The 15,035-nt window shown below is 40.2% G+C and overlaps 1 protein-coding gene across 1 annotated transcript; it reads left to right on the plus strand.

Annotated features, from left to right (window-relative positions):
- The first annotated feature begins 6,293 nt into the window (after positions 1-6,293).
- On the plus strand, positions 6,294-10,712 carry LOC117532659 (ras association domain-containing protein 10-like). Its single transcript, XM_034196055.1, has one exon. It carries the CDS (start codon positions 6,656-6,658, stop codon positions 8,075-8,077), a length of 1,422 nt encoding a protein of 473 aa, XP_034051946.1. The 5' UTR covers positions 6,294-6,655; the 3' UTR covers positions 8,078-10,712.
- The last annotated feature ends 4,323 nt before the right edge of the window (positions 10,713-15,035 follow it).

Below are 15,035 nucleotides of genomic sequence, written 5' to 3' on the forward strand. Positions count from 1 at the left end.
CAAATGTAATATTGGATAAAATACTATACCAAATGGACAGACACAGATTAAAAGCAAAGCCCCCTGGTTTGTCTCTAGAGTCTAACTGCCATGAGAAAAATCGGTACCACTTTACAATAAGACTACCCTTATAAAGGGTTTACGAATAGTTTGTAATTCATTTATTAATTAAGTTGTGAAAACTTTATAAATCATTAATAAGCTGTAAACTGTATTGTTTTTGAAGTAGTGGAGAGACAATGCAGAGTTTTACCCACTGCTGTTACCCATGGCCAAAGCATATCTCTCTGTCCCAGCAACATCAGTACCAAGCAAGTGAGTTTTCCACAGCAGGGGATATTGTAAACGCCCAAACATCCCAGCTTCTACCTCGAAATGTGGACATGCTCATATTCCTAAAAGATAACCTTGATGATGCTGAGTGAGTGAGTGAGTGAGTTAGAGTTGAGTTACTTGAAAAACTAAAGTGAAACTTGATTTATTCTATTGCAGGCAGGGTAGGATTTTCACCGGCGGCCATGACGGCCATGCCGTCATTGCCCCTCGGTCTGGTCCGGCTGTCAGCTGTGTTTACTCCTGTCATTCAAACAGGACGCGCTGGAGAGGGGGCGGGGCTTATATCCATGTAAATACTGTGGTGGAAACCAACTACGACTAAATTCATTAATTTGACCGTGATTTAATTGTAATTCACGTTTCAAAATGATGCCGAAGTAACTAAATATTGATAACGGTTAGTAAAAACCATGCTTTGACAAGTGTGCAGACAAGACGGCAGGCGAAACACTTTTAAAATGCGTGTTCTCTGAATGGAGCGATCTCCATTTGATCAGATCAGGTAACCTGTATCTGCTCCGTCCAAACTCACAACCACGTCCTAAAGACGCCATGACACAGACAGTCTGTGGTTTGTACATGTTTAACTTTTGTCTAGTTTCTGAACAGATATGAGGAGATGTGAGGAGTTGATTAAAGACACACACACACACACACACACACACACACACACACACACACACACACACACACACACACACACACACACACACACACGCACAACACACACACACACACACACACACACACACACACACACACACACACACACTTTTGTATTTCAAAGTACACTGCTGAATGATGTATGTGCAGAGTTTGACCCTTGAAGGCTGTTTCTTCTGCTCTGAAATTGAATATATTTGTTACATATTAATAGAATTTTAGATTTTTTGATTTGATTTGTGAATGGGAGAAGTAGTAGATGGAAAAAATACCAAACACTAATTATTCAAAGTAGAGTATTTCATTTTATATATGGTAATACTAAGGAGGCATAGGCCTATATGATGATATACTGTTTGACATTATTGATATTAAAAAAAGTGATTTGTTTTCCATGTCATTCGTGTGTTTTTCTTATCAGAAAGTGAAGTTATGTATTTGTAAGCTCCAAATCCAAATGTTTCCCTCAATGGCCTTTGCGCCCTGAAAAAATGTGTGACACCAAAGGCCAAATGGCCTTGCCCCTAAAATGACGAAAATCCAAGCCTGATTGCAGGGTCTGATTATTATATTGTTGACACTTTAAAATACTACTATCCTACTAAAATGCTGTACAAATGAGATTTATTATTTAATAAACAAAAAAAATTCAAGTAAAAAAAAAGAAGAAGAAATTACAAAAAAAAATCACATTTTTTTTCTTTATTTTTCAATATCGCGATAAATATCGTACTGTGGACTTTTATCGCGATATTATCGGACCGTGAGTTTTGGGTATCGTTACATCCTTAATAAGTCGTCATGAACACATCACAGCAGAGGCTGCTGTGCCTCCTGTCATCATTCATCATCATCATCATCTTTTATTTAAAGAGACTCTTGGTCCATTATTACAAAAACATACAACACATCATTAATGGACGTCTCTTTAAAATGACCGCTCAGAGGAGAGGAGTTCTCATTTCTCTAACCGCCTGCTGCTTCCCCTCCTCTCTCCTCGGTTCCCCTCCTCAGTCCTCCACTCGCATCTCCTGTGGGCGGCACTAAGTGTCGAGGATAGGAGTCGAGGAGGGGAGTTAGAGAAATGAGAAAGGGCCCATGTCGTTTGTTTTATCATATGTTCGACATTTTATGTAGCTTTTTTCTTATTTTCAAAATACTATATTACTGTAGTGTCGAGAGATAGGAGTTGGAGGCAGTGCATCGAAGGTGCAAAAGGGAACTTTAATGAGGAGCAGCAAAGGTCATGTTGTCCGGTTGCAGTCCGGGAAGAAAAGAGAAAGAGGCCAGGAGGGCACACAATATATATAGTTAACCACATACGTCCGTGCGGAAACAATACCCCCAACCTGTAGTTCCATGTGTGAATTATGTGTCAGTGTGTTAATAAGTGATCACTACAATACCATGTCGTTTTTTATCATATTTTCTACATACTATATACTACGTTGTATAGTATTAAAAAGGAAAAAAGTATTGAGGAACATGAAAGTAGTACTTAAATAAATGATGAAATAGAGTGAGTTGGCTAATCTAAACAGGTGAGTTTTGTGGTGGGATTTGAATGATCTGATTGTGTCTGATGTGTGGGGGGAGTGAGTTGCACAGTGTGGGAGCAGTGTAGCTATAAGGTATAATACATCCTTTTTTCTGATCCCTTCGACATAGCCTACTATATTATGACATTTTCTGACATAGCCTACTCATAATAATGATGTTGTTGTTTGTTGTGATATGACAGAAAGGTATATACATACCTTTTGGATTTTTAGTTTCCTCTTCCACTCCCGCTTACAAATCATATGTGTTGAAATGTATAGTTTACACAGATTAACAAAGGTATTGCTGAATTATTTGCTTTATTTATACAATGCTTCTTTGTGAACGTATAATTCAAATGATGTTTTATTTGAACACCAGAGGGAGCCATTCTCCAAGAATTCAACAAACAGTTTTACAAAAGCTCTTTATTTATTCTCATTGTATAATAATTATAAAGTATCACATATATGTACATATTTGCAACAAAAAATATAAATCGTTAAAATGTATTATTATATATTCATTGATTAATGCAAGTATTACTGCACATGTGTGTATATTTATGATATCACTGTTGCATATCACAAATGGGCAAACAATCTACCAACCAAGAACTACATGTTTCAATTAGTCACACTTGTGGTCGCATGTATAGAGTGGTCAGCAGTTCACCACTTCCTGTTCCCTCGTCTTAAAGTCAAGGGTTTTTTTAACGTGTTTTTGGTTAAATTCCTGAAATAAGGTCTGTGGGTGACTCAAGCAGTAGAGATGTTTACGTTTTGTTCTACAACATAAAATAAGTCAGTTGATACACCACTAGTGAGCGTCTAAAGCGAGACGTCTAAACATCATCACACCAAACACTAGCCGCCTTTAGCTTAGCGGTGGTGATGTGGACCCATCATAAAAGTGGTGTGAATATGTGGAGATTATCCAGCTAAAGAAACCTGTTTGTGTCATAAACTTGTGTTTCCCACAGATCTTAATTGCAATTTTTCATTTCTTTAGGGAGCCCTTGCTGTGCTAACTTCCGGTTCGGCCTTCTAAAAGACGTCATCACTGCACCATTCTATTGCGATAACACTGAAAGCATGAAACCATTGACAGCCAATAATAAGTCTACAGGTCAAAAAGACGTGATGACTCATAGGAAATGAGACCAAAGATTAGAAAAGCCTTCTGTTATCTCCCAGACGCAGCCCTGACAATCCTCTTTATCCAAATCCACTGTGTTTGTTATGTATGCTGTGGGACTAATACTGTGTATTTGTGTACGTGCACTCACACACACATGCATTAGTGTGTGTTCCCAGATGTTTTCTAAGCAGTTATTTTACCAACAAACCTGGCCTGGTGCATCACTCGGAGCAAAGGTCAGAGCAGACTAATGGCGGGATAAACACTTGCTTTCAGTGTAATACTCCAAAACACTCTTAATGCAGATAAATCCTTTTATGAGTTTCAGAGACCATATTCTGGCCTGAAATGGCTGAAAGAGCAGATTATGGGGGCAGACAGTATATTATAACCCTGCAGGGTGTAACAGATGGATTTCTTTCCGCTTTGTGATCAATCCAGCTGAGCTTTATATCGTACGGAGACATTCATCCGTGTGCGGATTATGAAGATGAAACAGCATAACAATACATGCTGCAGTGCAACACTGCTGAGTAAGACTTTCATCTGCTACTTCTTGGCTTGTAACCTGGACTCATTAATTCTACTTTGTGCCAGGTATTATAAAAAGACCTTCACAATACATCCGCATTGCTGCAACAACACAATATGTGCTCAATTCTGTAAAAAGATGGAAACTGAGGATGTTAGATTTGTAAACAATCAGACATACATTTATTTTATAAATACAGAAATGTGTTTAGAAAGGTGGGTTATAGGGTTAAGGTTGGCGGCCCATATGCTGTGTTCACTGTCAAGTACATGGGTTCAACTCCCGAGCCTGTGAAGAAATGCCAGGCAATGTCATCCCCTCTTTCCGCCCTTTCAACACTGTATCTCCAATAAAGGCACTGTCTGGCCCTAAACATATCACTCTTTACCTCTGACTAAAGTATGTTTTGTATCAAAGGTGGAACAATTATTGAGATTTCTTTCTTTACTTTCAAATAAACCTATTTTGCTAATCAGCTTTTTGCTATGAATGAAAAACAACATTTTCTGCGAGTAATAACAGAAGAAAATTTAAGAATTGTCTATTTTTTCACTAACTTAAAAAAAATGCACATCATTTGAATTTCCTGTGTTGCCTGCAAGCTAAATCTGATACATATTTAATTTAAAAGAGAAACAATGACGATCTTAAAGAAAGTTTTAAGGTGATTTAATTAGTGACGCAAAAATGCTTACTTACTTTATTACTATAAAATGCAAATAAAAGTATATTATTATCGATATTATATAAATATATATAAACATATTGCAGGTGGAATTGATCTTAACTTTTCTACTATGACAATTTACGCATGAAAAATCATAATATCAAGAGTAACTTTAAATGTTGTGGAGTAAATGTATGCCAATGAAACATTAAACAGGCCCTGTTGACCTTTTTTTGGTTTCCCCTTTCCTGTAATGTGTTAAATAGATTTTTGTGTTCCCTCCAGAGGGAGTTTCTCTCCCACAACCTCCCCCTCCCCCCCCACCTGAAACGCCTACATTGGACACCTTTGTTGACTTCAGTAACATAGTCTGCCCACTGCTCCTAGTACTAGACTCCTGGTACTAGGATGGGTTAAAGCAGAGAACACATGTCACTGTGTGTGCTGTGTGCTCTGCGTGTGAGACCATTAAAGGGTTTCCTCCCATTCTTCTTCTTCATAGTGACATCACCGCAGTATGAGAAAAAGAAAGACCTTTTTGAACATTGAAGCATGGACACATGTCACAGTAGAGACACTAATATACTAATAGGAATCTGAAAATGAGCAGAATATATGGCCCTTCCAAAACATGAGAATAAAGGGTTAATACTTAAGTACCTCAAAATTGCACTGATGTACTATATTCAGTAAATATACTATCCACCACCACTTGTACAATAGTAGTGTATAAAGTCTTATTTATGGGTTTTGTTGATAACAAAGTAGAATACTGACCTTTAACCTCTAACAAACAGCAGGTCACTGTCCTGCATGTCTAAGTGATCAGTGTGTGAATGGCAGAGATTAGCAAACAGTTGGATTTGGGATTACTGATCAGATTAACGTGCACTTTAACAGTCTTTGATTATAACACTGACATTGAAGTCAACAAAGACTCTATTTCTATATTTATCGATCTATTTTATTACTATATCAGTCCAGGTTTTCTCTGTGTCGCAATGTACAATAGTGGAAAATAACTAAATAAATGTACTCAAGTAGTGTACCACAGCTGGCATTTTCCATACTGCTATATCTGAACCTATACAGTATATCAATGGTTATTTATGAGCTGATTTATATTTCTTGCTTATAATTTGAATTGATAAAGTCCTTGAAGCTGTCAGAAAATGGTACTGCAGAAAAAGGTACAATATTGGCTTCTGAAATAAGTAGCTAAGTAGGAATATGAAGTAGAATAAAATGCAAATACTCAGATAAAGTGCCTGCATTGTAAATGTACTCTATTACACTCAAATACTAGATATAAGTAGCCTACTTCTTCCACCACTGGAGTGTGTGTGTGTTTCTGTGAAAGAGGCAGGGGGCGTGTCCCGGGCTCAGCTCAGCTCTGCTCCGTCCCGCACACAGGGCAGTCGGTCCTGACGCACGGACGCTCCTCTCCTCTCCGGAGCCGCGCGCTGAGATCAGTCTGCCGGGGAGAGAGCCACCATGTCCCGGCAGGACATGGTAACTTCAATGTTCTTTTTTTACTGAGAAAAACTCAGGACTTTTAGCCGTAACAAGGTCATCTGTTCGGACTGAGCGTATTTAAGTGAGAGCTGATGCGCAGCGACGGGAGCGTTGAGGATTTCTGGATTTTGCATCAGTTTCCATACTTTTGATAGATTCATTCAAATGTGTTGAGAACTCTAAGGACTACTTTTATCTCTTTTACTTTTTGACACAAACACTAAGACTTTTGGACACTTTATTACAACTTGTTTGCGTTGGAGATGGAGCCGGAGGAGGGGAAGCTCTCAGTGTGGGTCTGCCGGGAGGAGAAGCTCGTCTCCGGGCTGACGAAGCGCACCACCTGCGCAGATGTGGTCAGAGTCCTGCTGGATGACCAGAACCTGCAGCAGGGGGCCGCGGCCGCGATGCTGTCCGGAGCCCCGCAGTCCTACTGCGTGGTGGAGAAATGGAGAGGCTTCGAGAGGATTTTACCCAACAAGACCAAAATCCTCCGGCTATATGGCGCGTGGGGGGAAGAGCAGGAGAATGTCCGATTTGTCCTGGTGAAGAACGAGGCTTCGCTACCTAATAATGGACCCCGCAGCGCTGAGGCCCGTGTGGTCCAGAGCCGGGAGAGCGGCGGTCCGGGCGGGGGGCTGAAGGGCACCGCCAAGACCTGCTGGACCGCTGCGGCCACCGCGGCCAACCTGACCCAGGACAAGCAGAGGCGCATAGTCAGGAAGGCTTTCAGGAAGTTGGACAAGATGAACAAAAAGAAGGATCAGACTGTCCCCAAAGATAAGGGCTCGGTGGAGAAGATGGAGACGCTGGTTCATCTGGTGATCTCCCAGGACCACACCATCCGGCAGCAGGTCCAGAGGATCAAGGAGCTGGACCGGGAGATCGAGCGGTACGAGGCCAAAGTGCACTTCGACCGCATCAAGAGACATGGGGTGAACTATGTGCAGGACACATACATGGTGGACGCCTCCTCGGAGGACACTGCCGCCTCTGACTGTAAGCGCAAAGCCGAGCGGCAGGACGCGCGGTGCACGGAGGAGGCGGTGGCGCAGTTCGAGGAGTATGCGCTGCGGTGCGAGGAGGTGGTGCGGCTGCAGGATGAGGTGACGGAGCGGGAGGCGCTGGTGGAGTGCATCACCGGGGAGATCCAGGAGGAGCTCAACAGGCGGTGGATGAAGCGGCGTCGGGAGGAGATAGGAGCGGAAGCGGCGAAGGACACGGACAGCCTCGCGGAGGAGATGAGCCTGGCTGCCTCTCCAGCTGTGGAGGAAGATGTGGATAGTTCGTCTGAGAATGAGTTTGTGTTGGAGGAGGAGAGGATTAAAACGCAGTTGGACACCAGCTTGTACATCGGGCTGCGGTTGAAGACAGACCTGGACTCCACCAGGGGGGACTTGGACCTGAGTTTGGCGCTCTGGGAGACCAGGGAGAGTGAACTTCTGGACCTACTGGCTAAAGTTGAGACCATGGAGATAGAGCAGGTGACTGAGGATGGTGAGGCAGAGCTGGGGCCAGTGAGCATTGAAGCTGAGCCCCCAGAGGAGAAGAGCAGCGTTTGGGTGGAGCAGGCCAGAGGTCTCTCCAAGACCTGCCACACCAACGACGAGGACTCGGACACAGGCTTGAGCTCCATGCACAGCCAGGACTCTGACAACCCCCCTGTGTGCGAGTCACTGGTATAGACTTTGTGAAGCATGTTGGATTAAACTCAGGGGCAGAGAATCAGTGTTGGCTATAGAGTGGTGCAGTGATGACGTGTTTTTGTAGTATATCCCGGAAGTTAGCATCGCAAGGGCTCCTACAATAAAAAACAATGGGCATTTTCCATTGGATATTGGATGGAATATTGAAGAAAATAAGATATGTGGCAAACACACATTCATGAAATGTACACGTTTTGTTCAGCAGGATAATCTCCACATATTAACACCATATTGATAGTTGAAGTGTAAATGCAAACGGCAGAAGTAAAAAGCTAACGTTAGGCCATTTATAAACTAAGTTAAGCTAACGTTTGGCATGTTGACATTTAGTAGTCTAATTTAGCCACTTTTGTAATACATGTAAAAGCTTCAGACTATCACCAGTGGGCTATTTACTGACTTAGTTTGTGTCGTAAAAACAAAGCATGAAAGTCTCGTAAACCTCTATCGTTTTCGGAAATCTAACCAAAAACATAGGCTATTTAAAAAAAAATACTTCAAGACGAGGGTGGGCAATATTGCAAAAACGTATTTCAGGGTTTAGGACTCATTCCTGCACCACTCTATACTGGGAGATGTTTCCCAAAATGCACCTCAACACAGATCATTCTACAGCAATAATTCCTAAAAGTAGTTGCACAGTAAGCTTGGGGGGTCAGCATGAGTAGAGAGGGGAAATACGGCCATGCTGCTCCATAGCTCACCTCCATGAGGAGAGTCAACAGAGTAAGACAAATAGCCCATAGGAGTATTATAATAAACCACTGATAATCTGTAGTCTTCATCGAGAAACTTACTTCAAAGTAAACTCGACACAGAGAGTTAATAACAGCTTGCTTATGTCAGGACACATTTTGCTGAAGCCGCTAAAAGGGAGAGACTGAGTGTTACACTCTGTAAGTACAGGTTTCCTTTAAAAGGTCATAAGTAATTGTAGCTTAAAGCACAGAGAAGTACTGCTAGGTCAACTCCAAAATGCTCTTTGGATCAGACAAAAGCACAATTAATGTCAGTTCACCTCAGCCTGTTCAAAACAACATTGAAATGTACAATCAATGGCAAGGTAAAGTCTTACTTAACTACTATGCTAGGTCCTAAACTGTTGGGAACCACTGATTAAGAGGGAAAAAACAGTCCACAGAATATTCATAAAGATATAAGTTCAGAGCAAAAACAAATGTGCGCTTTTTAAAAGATGTAGTCCAGTATTTTACTTCCATAGAGGAGACTTACAAAACACAAAAACTAATAAATACAATTCAAGCAGACAGCCTAAATGTTAGTTCGTATGGATCGAGCTCCAAAAACACTGAAAATGCACCCATAATGCAAATAATTCACACATTTCACTTTTAAATCTGGCTTTCTGTTAAAAATGATACATCTGAAGTTATGGCTTTAGGTGAACATTAGATAACTGAGAATTTCATTTATTATATGTAACAGCTTTCACCGCTGAGTACACCAACATTCTGATGGTGGCTTGTTTCCCTGAAAAGCATCTTCCTTAACCATAATCAAGGAGCAGGCCACGTTAATACAAGAAGTTATTTCCCTAAAGGACGGTTTACATAAATTCATCTGTAAGAAAACAAACACCAGGAATACAAATGTGAGACTGCACATTCGATCGCTACAGTTTAGTCTTATCTGTCTATTTAACAAATGTATGGAACAATCTATGGAAAGCCAAGAAGTCCAAAAACGACATAACATTTAAATTAGAAGCAGTCATTTGTCATACTTTACTTCCTTCATGAGGCATTATGATCCTCAATAATGTTACCTTGTTTTATCTAAGTCAATCTGTGAGTAAAACACCTGTAAGATTACATTTTAAGAGAAATTACCCCATTTAGTCAGACCAAAGCCTCTGTATCTCTGAACACTGACATTAAGAAGAACTATTTTAAGCCCCCGCTCACTTTCTACATCCTGGAAAAAGTTGCTGTGTTAGCTGTGCTTCCTTATTAACTTTTCCAGGAACTGCAACAGAAAACAACACGAAAGCTACCACAATAAATTATTTTAAGATCATCCTTCAGTTAAATCCCTCTGTATGTTTGTCCGACTGCATTGATATGAATCGTACATGTTTGTCCAACTGTAAATGAATGAATAACATAGAAGAGACTGATGATACTGTTTCTGTGGCTTTAGCTGTTAGCTTTAGCCAAATACTAGCTCATAGCTAATTTATGTAGCTTGTTCAGGGAGAGTTTGGGCCTCTACGTACATGAAATTCAGCTAAATGGCTCCAAATCAGCAACTCTGAAGCTACAGCAGAGTGTTCAGATGCTCTGTGGCTACACCGTGACGCTAACAAAACTACACATGACTGTTAGTGTTGAAATAAAGAGTAAAACCTACGTGGCTTGTAGTGTGGCTTCATTTAGCTCACTTAGCTTGTTTCATAGCATTATTACCTGTTAGCAGCTGAGTTAACAGAGTAACACCTCAGTTAAAGGTCACCTATTATGCAAAATCCACTTTTTCATGTCTTTTATACATCAACATGTGTCCCGTCCGTGTAAAGAGATTCTGAAAGTGTCAGAAAAAAGATCCGCTCTCTTCTTGTCCTGATCCATTTATATAAAAACCTGTCTGAAAATGAGCTGATCAGATTTTGGCCACTTGATGATGTCATAACTTGTGTAACCATTAGCCAACCACCAACCAAGGTACCCCCCCCCCCCGAAACAGAGGGGATTATGGGATGCTACAATGATCTGTTTGGTATTTCGAGCCAAACACTTCAGAGACACATGTTTTGTATATAACTAACAACTATATATGTAAAAGAATATAATAGGGGACCTTTCAGAGATTTCCCCCCTGACATTAGTTAAATGCCTTTTTTAAACAATGTTTAGCATTCTACATGTGGTTTTTGGATGATACAATTGTGTAATGTGCCTTTAAAATGCAGTGCTTAGTGGTGAAAAGACAAGTTAAGATAGAGTGGACATAATAAGAATACAAATGATATAATTGTATGAATACAAATAGGAGTAGTCATAACCTGGAGTAGTTGAGTTGACATATACACAATATGAGTGAAGATACCTCTATATGAAAAAAAAATGTTCATGTCTATATGCATGTCCAATGTAGGCACAAACAGTTCAGGTGTTATGTACATATAAGGGTGTGTGAAGGCGTGCGTTTCGGCACGGCGTCAATCGTTGCTCCTGTCATACCCGTCATGCATACTTGTGTTTAATTGCTGCTTCCTGATCGGTCTTGCATAAACTCCTGCATTAATTACGACAGGATGAAACAGAGATCTGGAGATACAGAGCAACGCTTTAAAGCTGGAGTTACCATCCAGTAACACACACCTCCACATAATCCTCAGGTGGTGTTTTACAGGGTTAAATCAAACAAATTACAACAAAATATTTAACTTGTGTTAATCTAGGATTTGTATTCATTAAAGTTGTGTGATATCTGTATTTTAGGTTTTTGCCAGGGCAGCCCAATTCATTGTTTTTTAATGGAAATTGAATAGTTCAATATTCAAATGGAAGGAAGCAAAGCTTTTGATAAAGGTTCAATATTTATAGAAAAACATTTTGAAGGAAATATTGTGGAGCTTGAAAGATATAACAGCCTACAAATCGTATTCTATAACCGATACAATTCCTCCTTAAAAATCATATCATAATTATTCATTACATGGGCTAGTTGAATACTTGATGCTGATTGGTCAAGTTGGACATTGTTGTTAACAGACCACATTACTTTTCTCCATCAGCACAACACTTTGGATTCATGATAGCTAAACTGAAAAGAAAAGAAAAAGAGCGCAAGAGAATGAAAGAGGTCAAGAGACAGAGCGCTGGATGTCGGAGAAATCAACAGAAGAAGACAGACAGGAAATAAACACTATACAGAACAGCAAAAGAAGACAGTGTTTACTTCAAACAGTGTTTAAACTAAATCATGCAGCCCTATTTTTTGCAAATAAGAAGATGAATGGAATATTTGATATTAAGATACTTAAACAGTAGCATGTCTAGATGTCTCTCAATAAATCTCACTGTATAAAACAGTTACCCACATTGCATTTGGTTTAGGAAGATGTACATTATACACAATGATATTCTACAATTATAAATACAAACATATGAATTGTTCTAAAGGCTAATTCCTGTGTGTTCAGACTGGTACGTTAAAGTGAGTAGATCACTTTTTAACTAGTTTCTCTAATTGTCCTCATCACACAGTCAATACTACACCATGATAATTCCGGACGTGTCTCCAAACAAAGGTTGTCATGTCGTGCCAGGTTTCCTTGTTCTGCAATGCAACTCTCTCTCTGATAATCACCACACCCTGAGCTGAGCCACGTTTGGCATGTACAGCATTATCCTCAGAGCCCGTGTCTACAGAATATGAGTCCAGAGGAAATGGCTTCAATGTAGATGGTGTTAACCAGCAGGCTCTGAGCATCATGTGCATCAGTGGGGGAGTACCTAAAAAGTACATGGGTGTATGAACGTACCATGAAAGGTAAGTATTCTCCTGTAAGCAAGAACAAGAAAGGTCTAATTTGACTGAAATCACTTATTAAAATGTGCAATACTATACTAAATGTTTAGTTTGAACGGGAAGATAAAAATAAAACTGAAAAAGTGGTAGTGAAATGGAGAGGCTAACGTTTAGTGTTAAAGTGAGTGAATTTCTTTAAGTATTCTCTTGAAAGATTCCCCTTGTTTAAGGTTTTAAATGTAAAATATTTGAAACAGCTGAAATTCTGAAAATGTTTGAAGTGGCAGTTGAAACACGGTAACAAAAACAAATAAAAATCGTAATTACAAAATAACTGCTAAAATAATTTAAAGTTTTTGTTTAAGTACATTTATTTGAAGTCTTAATTTAAGTGTTTGCACTTAAGTAAGGTGAAACAAAGTTGTGTATACATTGTTGATAATAGCAAAGGAAATTTAAAAATATGTTATGCCATAAAAAAGTAATAGTATAGTATCTCAATGTTCAACTGTTCTCTTTATGATTGGATCTAATTAATAAAAAGTGGTGTTTTTTTAGCAAGCAGCAGCAACACAGCAAATACCTTAAATACCCAACAAATACTGATTGAAACGTATCATCAGGTAAGATGTCTTCCCTGAGGGAGCGTCTGACAGCTGCCAGCCTGCTGATCTGTCTCCTGTAAACATGTCACTTTATTATTCCCGCTGTCATCTGATACCATCCATTTCATTCCTACACTCACGGCTTTTGAAATCGGTCTAAGTTGTTGAATTCATCAGAGGCTATCCGCTGGTGAGTTCCTCTGCTCTGGATTGTTTCAGGTTAAAGAATGTTTGGCAGCTGACACCCACTTTCTCCTGTGTCTTCAGTGGCAGATTGTGGTTCAGTTACAGTGTCAGGTTCATTTGATACGCTCCTTATTCTCCTCTCTGCTTTGTTTCTGTCTGTTTTACTCACCCCTCGTTCTGCCTTATCAGCCTCTACAAGCAACAACTTCTCACATTTGACCTTCTGGCCTTTACATGTTTTTGGGAAATAGCTTGTTTTCTTTCTTTCCAAGTTAGATATGAAGTTCCATACCACTCAAGCTGCAGTAAGGATTGCAGCTTTACTCTCTCCAAACAACTGCAAAGCTCAATAACATTTTATCGAGTTATGTGATTGAACTTTTCCTAAATGTTAGCGCAGTGGCTGTGTGCAGCCTACTTGTGTGTTGTCACTGTGATGTTGCCAGGGTTTGCCCGTACAGAAACCGATCTAAAAACCTGTGCCACATTGGAAAACATGCACTATGGCAGTAGATGCTGCAAAAACAGCTGAGTATGCTGTTGTTAAGAAATTGTTCAAGCATTTAAATGTTTGAAACAACACATGTTGATATTGCAATTCTGTTCATGCATGGTGGTCTCCTTTGTTCACATCAGTGACATCAGTGACATCAGTGACATCAATAGGTAAAACTTGCGCTTCTATTTGCTTACGCTCCAACACATTGTACGTGATTGCTAAAAGGCAGGACAACTCTAAGCTGAGCGATCACAACAGAGCCGGCCAGCTAACCAATTGGGAGGGATTGGGAGGATTTGATAGAAATTCAGATATTCTTTTTATTCTGGTAGATCCGACGTTTAGCTGAAGTTATCATAGTGACAATGCCGTCTATGTCTGCCTTAGTGCCCGTCTCTGCGCTGGCGTCGCCATAGTGTTTCTATGGAGAGAGCAGTGCCGTTATTCTATACTGTATCTCTCTTACTGTAATAGAAAAGGTAAATTATTCAAACAAGGATAAAGAGACAGGAAGAGAGAACGATATGGCTAGGTTACGCAACCTTGTTAGAGTATTTGTGTCTGTGTGTCTCTCTGCGTGTGTGTGTGTGTGTGTGTGTGTGTGTGTGTGTGTGTGTGTGTGTGTGTGTGTGTGTTGGCCCTCCTGGTGTTGTGTTTGGCAGAAACATTGTGAGGTGGCATAAGGGCCAGTTAGCAGCAGATGCACAAATCCTTCAATCAAAAAACAACATTTTATATAACCAGACCTGAACACACGTGTATGTGTGTTTGATCATCGGTTGACTCGTTATGTACTTTAATTTACTCTTTAAAAAAAAAAAGTGTCTTCATGCCAATGTGCTCTCCGAAATTGCCTGTTGGTTATGGCCCGGGTGTATGATTAACAGCAACAAATCAACATTTTGATAGTTCAGATGTCTCTGGGAAAGCAGGGGGGGGACGAAACACATGGTGCAAAAAAACATTCAGCTTATTTGACTGATGGTAGCTTAGGCCAAACAATACATTTGTTATTTTAGAAAATCTATCCACCACCCTGAAAAAGGTGGTGTCACCTTCAGATTGTGGCGATCCGGTGACAAAGTCCACTGAGATGTCAGACCAGGGCCGGCTGGGAACAGGCAGTGGCTTGAGCAGAACCATTTGGGGACTG

Source organism: Gymnodraco acuticeps, unplaced genomic scaffold (assembly GCF_902827175.1).
Source record: "Gymnodraco acuticeps unplaced genomic scaffold, fGymAcu1.1, whole genome shotgun sequence".
Classification (NCBI taxonomy): domain Eukaryota; kingdom Metazoa; phylum Chordata; class Actinopteri; order Perciformes; family Bathydraconidae; genus Gymnodraco; species Gymnodraco acuticeps.

Bases quoted from the DNA above. Each gene is read 5' to 3' on its own strand.
- LOC117532659 (XM_034196055.1), top strand. From the start codon at position 6,656: ATGGAGCCGGAGGAGGGGAAGCTCTCAGTGTGGGTCTGCCGGGAGGAG.